This window comes from Tympanuchus pallidicinctus, unplaced genomic scaffold, assembly GCF_026119805.1.
Source record: "Tympanuchus pallidicinctus isolate F22 unplaced genomic scaffold, pur_lepc_1.0 scaffold20, whole genome shotgun sequence".
In the NCBI taxonomy this organism is placed as follows: Eukaryota; Metazoa; Chordata; class Aves; order Galliformes; family Phasianidae; genus Tympanuchus; species Tympanuchus pallidicinctus.
Genome location: NW_026294722.1, coordinates 5,589,977 through 5,600,488, shown reverse-complemented (window position 1 = coordinate 5,600,488; position 10,512 = coordinate 5,589,977). Strand labels below are relative to the sequence as shown.

The 10,512-nt window shown below is 42.0% G+C and overlaps 1 protein-coding gene across 1 annotated transcript; it reads left to right on the top strand.

Moving 5' to 3' along the window:
• Positions 1–5,130: 5,130 nt before the first annotated feature.
• On the top strand, positions 5,131–10,432 carry MRGBP (MRG domain binding protein). Its single transcript, XM_052683963.1, has 5 exons — positions 5,131–5,365; positions 6,082–6,203; positions 6,730–6,811; positions 7,806–7,880; positions 9,175–10,432. The coding sequence occupies exons 1-5, from the start codon at positions 5,131–5,133 to the stop codon at positions 9,363–9,365; spliced, it is 705 nt and encodes a 234-aa protein (XP_052539923.1). The 3' UTR covers positions 9,366–10,432.
• The last annotated feature ends 80 nt before the right edge of the window (positions 10,433–10,512 follow it).

The following is a 10,512-nucleotide window of genomic DNA, read 5'->3' as shown; positions in this document are numbered from 1 at the left end:
GCTATGGTTTCTCTGGCGTTTCTATGCTGTTTTAGAGGGAATAACCGGCTTTGAAATATGTGCTGTAAATTACAACAACAAAAAAGCAAGAGCTGCAAGCCTGGAATATAGTAACAAACTGTCTCCTGTCTCTCCTTACTGATGTCCCCTTACCTGCTGAACAAGTAGAGACAAGAATACAGCCTGTATGAAATTCCACTTTTGCTGATATCAGTGGATTTTTGTTCCCCTTAACACTGAAGCATAATTTTTGCAATTGGTTTTACTGTTCATCAAAGACAGCGGTGGATTCATTGGCAATAATGAAGGCCAAAACTCACAGACCTTAGGCAACTCCAGCTGAAGCTGCTCCCAGTCTGACACAGTAGCATCTGTTTGCTAGAAAGCAAGCTCTGACCTAAGTTAGAGCATCTCCTACCAACAGAGTCACTGAAAATACACCAATGATTTCTTGGAATCCAATTCCTTTTTAGTGTGATGGACTCTACTTCATACACAGTGAGGAATTTACTTCAACGTGTCTAGCCCTTTTATCAAACAAGCTGATTTATCAAGTATTTGTTTATGTGAATAGTTATGTTCTTCATATATGTGGACAAACTGAGAACTATACAGCTCTAGTTTGGCTCTGTAAATAAAACATCAGGCTTAAAATTTTGGAATCAAAATGGAAGCGTTTGTAAAACACACAGGAGGTAGGACAGGTCCATTCTCCACTGCTCATGAAGAAAGAGATACTAACAGTTTGTAGACTCTTGTTTGTGAGACATGTCACATCTAGAGCTGTATTTCTATGTACTGGGCAAGTTCAGACTTTCTTTGAAGAATCGACTCACATTAGTCCTGAATGGTGCTACTGACATCATCATTGCAAGGCAAATTTCAAACTGGCCTGCAGTTTCCACAGTTTTCTGTAACAGCACTGCCTGGCCTGCTGCACCTGGAGCTTGTTCCTGGCACATCATTGTTTGCCAATGCATGGGATCCGTTCTAGGAAGCAATCTTAGTAATGTTTATCACCCAGATGTTGTTCCCTAACAGATGCTGCTGAAGGGTAGTTGTGAATGTCCTCAGGTATTCAAAGTTGACATGCAAAAGAAAAAGCCTTAACAGAATCCCCTCAATCCCTGACTTGCATATTCCCATAAAGGCTTGCATGTGCCTATAGGAGTGTACTTTTGTACCACATACGTAGTGAAAATCTGCTGCCACCCTTCTCCACAGCAGAAGGCTGACTATGAAGTGCTGTTGTTTTACTGTCAGCTGGTCAGGTTTAATACTTGTCTGTTGTACTTCTGAAGACTGTTTTTAAGTTTATGCAAGCTATTTATTTTTTTTTTAATTTATCTTAAAGTAGTAATTTTGTTTTGAAAGATGGATAAAAAATAGTGCCTCCAAGAAGAAAACGGTTATTAGAACAATTCTGATTGCAGCAATGCCACTGTCAAGGAAAAAAACACGTCCTTAAATTTCTACTGACCAGATTGGATAGTGTGCGTTTAGGTTGGCAGGCAATTTAGGCACTATCAGTGAAAATCACCTTCAATAAATTGTGCTGTGAAGTCTTCTGATGTTGACTTGGGGCATCCAGGCATTCATGAATTGATTCTTGTGCTTACCTGGAATTGGTTCATGCTACAATCACTGGTTCTTTTTTAAAGCTTCTTTGTAAGCCTGGGACATGATGTATGTTTCAAACTGAAGAAATAAGTGAGATGGCTTTTCTTTTCCCTCTCCTCACTCTGCACCGTGATGTTTCGAAGCGTAACAGTAGCAATAATGAATGCCTCTGTGCGTGCTTAGAGATAATTATTTGCGCTGTTTTCAATCTATTTTTCTAAGGCTTGCCATCTGATGCCCATCTAATATGTAGCCTCTCTCTGCTGGGAAAATGAGCACAACAGATCACAAGGGAAAAGTTCAGCTGAAGAACATATGTCTCATCAAACAGAACGTATCCTCTGTCTGACAGCTGCTTCTCTTTCTTATGCTGCTTCCCCTTCACCACCTTATTTAGAACCAAATGCAGTATTTGTGCTCCTGTGAGAAGATTTGCAGGCCAAGTTTAAGAGAGCACTCCCTGTTCAACGTTCCTGTTTGAAACAATCAAACAGAGCTTTTTGCTAAGATCTTGGGTAATTGGAAGAAACCTGGGCAGCATCTTCTTGCCTCTCGGCTGGAAGAAGCAGCACTTCTCTAAAGAGCTCTGTGTGATAGGACTCCAACAACACAGAGGCTTCTCATCCTTTTGATTCTTCCTTCTTGACAGGTCCTATTGGAGAAAAGCAGATCTATTTCAAACTACCACCACTGATAGTTCCAACTCCCCATCCAGCTCTGCTAAAGAAAAACTTCCCACACATTTCACACTGAAATAACAGATTTTGAAAAGCTTACAAATCAGATCAGAACTCTTCAGGAGGTCCTTATCACAAAGAATATGTTATTGGGGAATATTGAAAGATGTCAAGGCACTGAGATTACTTTTCTTGTTTGAAGGTCTGCTGGTCCCTGAGTGATCTGCTGCAGGAAGGTGCCTCAAATGCATGTATTTCTGCATGTAGAAATCTATGTGTGCTATTCTATCTATAGAATAAATGGTAATGCTCGTTAAGGGTCTCAAGAGGTGTCATCTACTTATATTAGAAAAAAGATTTTAGATTCTATACCAAAGATGCACTAAAATCAATTAGCAAACTGATTTTAATACAAAAGTATTCAAATGTGATTCCTTTTACAAATGTCTATATGATGTACCAAAAGTCACTGGGTATTCAGAGTGAAGTTTTAATTTTATTACAAGCATTAACACACGGTGCTCAAAAATAATGACAGAAATAGCTGTAGCTATATTGCTTATCCCACAAATCTGATTCTTCTAGAGACAATGCCAAATGCTGAGCATAATTCTCAGTTGTTCAGACTTCAATGCCTTATGACATATCATGTCTCTTGGGGAGAGCAAAGGGCTGAGCACCCTTAGTTGTTACAACAGTCAGCTGTATTCCTAAGAATGAATTCCTTCCTCAAATGTGGGAAGAAAAGGAGAAAATCTAAATGACGCATGACTTATATTGCTGATGCCTACTTAAAGCTGCGAGTGAGATTTAAACCTGAACAAGCAAAGGGTAAAAGTGTCAGAATCTGAAAAATCTGTTCAACGAGGGGAAAAAAACATCTAACGTATAAGAAGAGAAAAATTTAACTCTGGTCCTAATCCATGCAGATGCTGCACATGGCATAATTATATGTTCCCATATGTTTCCTAGAGGCATTTGAAGAAATAAGGACATTTAGACACAGGGAAATGTAATTATTTGTGATTGAAACAAAATAGCAACCAATTTATGTATATACTCTTCCTGTTCAATTAATGTTATTGTATTGAATTAAATTATTTTCAGATGCTATTGTACTTCCAGAGGTAGCCATATGTTCTGTACATTCAGTTTCAGTCTCCTTTTTTTAATCCTTGGAACTCAATGTCATAAAAATTGCTATCTGAGTTAATACAGTTATTCCCTCTTGATAGCATTTAAGCAGAAGCATAATTTGACAGATGAGATTGCTGAAGCTCAGCATTTCATACAGACTTTACAAAAATAAAATAAAAAATTCTTGTAAAATTTAGAAAACTACTCTATTGGGGGACAATTTTTCTACTCTTCAATTTACTTTCTTTCCTTTCGTCCTTCATTTTTCTGTGCCTAGAAACATGTGTATAAAGCAGGAATTTAGTTGTTCAGGAACTCATTTACTCCTGCTGTGCAGCCATCACAGAAAATCATAACCCTCTCTTGATAGCAGAGTAAGACTAGGTAGCAGCATAGATCAAATAAACATTGGAAGACTAAACAAGTCTGAGAGTTTTCTTGGATTTAGGGCTGGATTTAATGGGAAAGTATGTGGATTTCTACTGAAGACCAGCAAATTTGAGTTGATATGTAATTATGGCTCATAATGAGGAAACTATTGTGAAGGCAAAAGTGTGCGGAGGCAAATTTGTCACAACCAGGATGTGGGTACAGAGCTGACAGCAGACAGAAAAGATATTTTGGAGAATCCTGATGTCTTGCAGGAATGGCTTTCCCACATCAAGATTTCTGTCACTGTGATTCAGGCTGTCACAGAAACAGGGATTCCTGAAAAATTTCAACAGCATCTAAACCAGACTGAGCAAGAGATTCCTCTCCATTTTCTACCCAAACCCACGTAGAAACCAGAATTTGTATCTGGGCATTCATATCCAACATCAGAGAATCATGGAATCAGAGAATTGTTTGGGTTGGAAAGAAATCTCAGAGATCATCCATTTCCAACCCCATCCTTACCTCCAAACCTCGCAGGGCTTGCAAGTTTTGGGTTCAGCTCACTTCAAATGTTTCCTGAATGTTAATCTGCTTGAGGTACAAGCATGGTATTGGGCAATAAGAGTTAGTTAGTTCTTTGTGTATCAGACATACAGAAAATTCCCATTTCTCACAGTAGCGTTTTCACCTTCCTATTTCTCAATGTTTGGACAATTTGCATGAAGATGTCTTTCTCCTTGTTTCTGCCCACACTGTTTTATTACTGACTCACAGCAGTTGTTCTTTACGTATATCATCACTATTTGTTGTAGAACTCATTTTAATGTCACCTAAAGGATTAAGTTCTGAAGCGAGCAACTGGAAAACCTGATCCCGTCAGTGACAGAAGCCCTGGTGCGTGCATGTGTGCCGGTATCACATGTGATAACAGCCAACCACCCCAAAAAACACCAATCCACACTACAGAGGAATTGCCGTGTTCTTCCCAAATGAAACACTTTCATGCCTTAAATGACGAACACAGCAGGTGAGTTCTGCACTTCTCAACGCATGAGATGTAGTTCCTAAAAACAGAAAGTGACAGCGCCGTGACAGTGACGAGCAGTTTTGGGTACTGAGGCGCGCAGTGCCACGCGAAATCTCCCTCCTGGCAGCAGCTCGAGGTAAAACCCCTCACAACTGCCCCCCCCCCCCCCCCCCCCCCCTCCAGCACAGGGCGGGTAGCGCGCCCAGCCCGCTCCTCCGGCCGCCAGGAGCCGCTGCGGAGGCGGCGCGGGGGAACGGCAGAGGGCGCCGCGCGGCGGCACGGCACGGCGCGGCCATGGGCGAGGCGGAGGGCGGCGCGGCTAACGCCGCCGCGGAGAAACCGCCGCTGCCTTCGGCCGGCCCCGGGACCGCCGCGGCGGTCGCTGCCGCCGCCGCTGCTGTTGCGGCCGCCGCGGCGGCAGCCGCTTCCGCCCCGGAGCCCGGAGTGCCGGCGGAAGAGGCGGTGGTGGTGTGGAGCCCCGAAGTGGAGGTTTGCCTCTTCCACGCCATGCTGGGCCACAAGCCCGTAGGTGAGAGCAGGCCGCGCAGAGCCTCGGCCTCGAGTAGCGGCGTCGGCCGGGTTGGAGATGCGGGCGCCGGGGCCGGGCGGGCGCTGCCTGGGCTGCCGATCCCAGCGGCCTCCGGACCCGGGCGGCCCGAGCGCTGTGCAGAGCTGTGCTCGCCCCTCCCGATCCGCGCTCCTCGGCGCGCACGGCCCGCCCTCCTGTCTGCCTGTCCTGCCGGGGTTATTCAGTGGCAGCGTTTCTCTTGGAGCTGTGGCTGCGGTCTCACGTGGAAGTACCGCCAGTGCGGCAACCGCAGCCTCTCTCCAGAACAGCGCCTGCGGTGCAGGGTGCGGAAACAGCCGGGCTGTGCTGACGGGATGCCGTTCTTCTCGCCGTACTGTATAATGTCCCCATCAAGGGAGGGAAGATTTAGGTTGGATGTCAGCGGGAAGTGGTGAGGTGCTGGAACAGCTGCCCAGAGAGGCTGTAGGTGCTCCATCCCTAGAGATGTTCAAAGCCAGGTTGGATGGGCCGTGGGCAGCCTGGTCTGGTATTAAATGTGAAGGTTGGTGGCCCTGCATATGGCAGGGGTTGGAGATTCATGATCCTTGAGGTCCCTTCCAACCCTGGCCATTCTGTGATTTCCCTGTGATTATAGTTTGTTTGTTTAATGATTGATATTATCTTGTGACACAAATCAAGCTGTTGGCGGTGTTAATTGCACTGAGTTCTCCCCCCAGGTGTGAATCGCCATTTTCACATGATTTGTATCCGAGATAAATTCAGTCAGAATATCGGACGGCAGATTTCTTCCAAAGTGATTTGGGACCATCTGAGCACCATGTATGACATGCAGGCTCTTGTGAGTATAATGGAGTCCTGACTGGTTGTAATCCCTGGCACCTGACAGCTCTCAAGCTACAGAACGCTGTGTGTGTTCTAGTGAGGTGATGTTTTTCCTGTATGAAAGTGCATTGGGTGGGAGGCAATAAAACTTACCGTGTTTTGGTTTGTGTTTTCGTTTTTGCCATACTGAGTTCTGACTTTTTACTGATTTTATTCTCTTTTTATTTTTAATCGCCTAAGAGCTGATCCAGCAAACATTTACACATGTACTTAGGTACCAAACAGACAGCTTATATATATATTTAAGAATTTGCCACAGTATCATTCCAGAAGTGGTCTCTAATGGTCATGAGTTGTGATCTCAACTTAGGAACCAGTTTGATATCAGGAGCATCCTTACGCTGTAGTATCTGAGAATCGTTAAAAATTATTTGGCTACTAAGTGCACTTAAAATAGAGCTTGAGATTGCATTTCTATTCTATATATATATATTTTTATTTTTACCAAGATCAATCATAAAAATCTTTATTTTCTTACCAAGCATGAATCTGAGATTCTTCCATTTCCAAATATAGAGAAGAATTTTATTCTTCCTGATGAACTGATTCAAGAAGTGAGAGAAGGTAAGATGTGATAGAAATCTTTTATTTCTTTGTTGCTCTAGGCCCATCACAGAACAAATAGCTTAACAGAACTCCCAGAAAAGAACATAACAATGTACCCTACTAGCATAAATACATGGCTATTCTTTCAGACTGGTGTGTTAGGTGTACTGATGAAAAAGAAGAGAACAGATACATCTCTTGAATCTGCTGGCTGAAGGAAATAATCGGGGAAAGGATCACCCTGCTGGTGTTGTTCATGTTCCCCATTTATCAGCCTCTTTGATTCTCTGCTGTAGAAAGTAGGCTAGTGGGCAAGACAGACCTTTGGTCAAACTCCACACAGTATTCCTTGTATTCTTAAATGTAATAAAGATGAATGCTAATATGGCACAAGCAGGTTCTGTTTGTACCTGCTTGTAGATTCAGCTTCTGGGGGTAGACAAAAAATCCACGTGCTTTACTGCTGCCTGTTTGTGTTTCTTTGCAGTTGGTTGTTTATTGTGTGGTTTTGCATTTTGTTGAGACTTCTGTTGGATTGAGGTGGACCTTTTTGCTGAAATTGATCATCTGTGCACTTTTCTGTGGTCCGTAGCAAGATCTTTTCAGAAGGAAGCTGTGGAGTGTAATAACATTTCTCTATATACATTGTATATAATATTTCTGTGACTACATGTTGAATATGAATGATTAAGGCCACTGAACAGCACTGTCAGCAAATGTTTCAAAGCATACACTGGAAATATACTTTTACTGTATATCTATAGTTTCAGTGCAGAAGAAACTTCCATTTGACTTGGACTTGCAGCAAATACCTGTTGCTGGTATAACCCTTGCATTTTTATTGTTAGGACGTGGTTATTTTTAGGATAGTTTGTATGCTTTAATTCTCAAGAACATTACTGTTATGTCTAATGTCTGCACACACTGCACATATGCTGAGGTTGCTAATGGAAGAAACCTCTGTATGGTTCTTCATAACCATCTAACCATTGCTTAATGACCAATTCCATAGGAAAAGTGATGATTGAAGAAGAAATGAAAGAGGAGATAAAAGAAGAGATGGAAACACATGCAGGTCCAGAAGAAGGTAAATTTGTAACTCTCTGCTGTGTAATGAGATTTAAAAAACCAACTGTATTTCTGAAAAATTGATGTTAAAATGTAAATATCATATGTAAATATCATATATAGTGGATTTTGTGATTTCTGTTCAAATGTAAAGAAGTAGAGTAACCTAAGAGTGCACAGAATAAGCAGTTGCCAGCATATGATTCTTCTGGAGATTTCTGCCTTGCTCCTAATTCATGTGCGCAGTTCTGTAGCTTCTAATTTCAGCCTTTCAGTACCTAAAAGGAGCCTATAAACAGGAGGGGAGTCAACTCTTTGGAAAGGTTGATGACTGCAGGACAGTGGTTTTAAGTAGAGGGAGGAAAGATTTAGGTTGGATGTCAGGGGGAAGTTCTTCACTATAAGAGTTCCAGCACCTTACTGTAAGAGGGAGGTGCTGGAACAGGCTGCCAAGAGAGGCTGTGGATGCCCCATCCCTGAAGATGCTCAAGGCCAGGCTGGATGGGGCCCTGGGCAGCCTGGTCTGGTATTAGATATGGAAGTTGGTGGCCCTGCACGTGGCAGGGGGTTGGAGGTTGGTGATCATTGAGGTCCTTTCCAACCCGGGCCATTCTGTGATTTTATTTGTTTAAATTAAATTTATTTGAATTAAGATAAATTAAGGCCAATAAATCAAAACTTGAGATGCTACAATGGGAAGGAGAGCAGAGTGGGATGGGGTTTTGTCTGTTTGTTTTGCATTATCTTGCCTCTTAAAATGACGGAAAAGCTTACTTTTGAAAAATGTTTTGCTGTAGAACAAAGTCAAGCACAGGCAGTAGAGATCCTGCTATTTCCCTTAACAGACCAAGCCAACTGTTAGCTGCATAATGTCATCATACTGCAGAATAAGTGTTTTAAAGATCAGTGTAATAAAAGGTCTAAAAATGTATTTTAAAAATATATGAAGTTTCACATTTTGGGTGTTCTGTTTCAAAACCTATCTCAAATCCCAAATGTAATGAGCAGTGCTAATTATAAATCTCACAGATTGGTCCTATATAAGATATTCCCATTAAGTATTTTAAGTGCTGCTTGTTTCCACTTAATGAATGTCATTTCTATCCTTCAACATGCATGCCCATCTTCAAAATCAAGTAATAAAAGAAAGCCATGCCTTTTTAAAAATGAAAGTAGTACTTAAAGGATCTTTAAAGGTGCTGAGAATGTATTTATTGGATAAGTTTAATGTAATATGAAGAGATTTTATATCAGTTCTTGTTTGCCTACGTGCATGAGTCTGATCTGGACTCATTACTTTGGTCCTATTTCAGTTTTTACACCCTCTGGAAGTTTAGGAAAAACAACTGAGAAGCCAAGCAGCAAAGAGAAGGAGAAGACTTTGTCAGATTCTGGGTCCAAAGAAGGATCTGATAAGAGGAAACGCAACAGAGTCACTGAAAAGGTCTTAAATGCCAACAGCAACCCTTCCAGCCCCAGCGCTGCGAAACGACGCAGGACATAAAGCTGTGAACAACAGAAGTAGCTGACTGTGGAACGTGAGGAGGGAATATTAAAAACAAATAGTAGGATTGTCATTAGATAAACGTTTCTCACAAAGGAAATGATATCTGAGCCAGGTATTTGAAGAACCTGCACGTTGCCTTTATGCATACAGGACTTTGTGCCCATCCTTGATCTGTTTGTGCCGTGGCACCAGACTGCACGGTGGCAACCTGCTCAGGGAGCTCAGGGAGAAAGCTGGCAGCAGGGAGGGTTTATGCATATGTAACAGTTGCAGTGTTTGTATTTCCAAGGAACAGCTCCTGAAAGAAGTGTTCAGTGAGACACAGAGCCTCGATTCATGGAAAATAGAGGGGTTGTATCTATAAATTTTGAACTGGTTGTTTTCGCCTTTGCTTGGTTGCTGTCTTTGAACATCACAGACCCTCTGTGGGTAATGCTGTTTGGCCATTTGTCCAAACATACCATTTGTATCAAATATCTGAATCTGTTGGTTCAGTAAAACCAAAATCCTTTTAAATACGACTGCTGTGCTGAGGTATTCTTTCACACCATTTGCTGGAGGAAAATCTACTTCTTTTACCGTTAGTAATGTAACTTTTTTCAATCTTGCTAAGCTTGTATACTGTAACTGAAGTGAAAATGACAACACCTGTAAGGAGGATTATTAATGAGTCCTAAATTAAATATCCACTGGACTCGCGTGGTTTTGAAAGGGATCAGCTGAGCTGTGCCTGAACTTGGAGATGTTGCTTCATCTGTCTGTACCACAGTCGTATGTAACAGCAGGTTTTGTACTTCATTATTTATTTTTAAGCAGTTTTATTGATGTGGAATTGGTGTTGCAAAGCGTTGTTCCTGTTCTATAATTTAAAATGTTACTGATGTTGTAACACTTACCTTTTATATACCAGAATAGTAAGATTTGATAGAAATTACTATTTTTGAGTTGTGAAAAGATGGACTGCGGTCAACCAACGTGTGAAATGGTGACTGAAAGAGGCTGAAACGTGGCTGAATTTGTCTCACCATATCGACGAGCGGTTAATAAAAAGAATTACTTTATCAGTATTGTCTTTAAGGTGAGGAACCAAGAGTCCTAGCTTCCTTTCCACCCCACGCTTGTGTTCACGTGCACTGTACTGCAG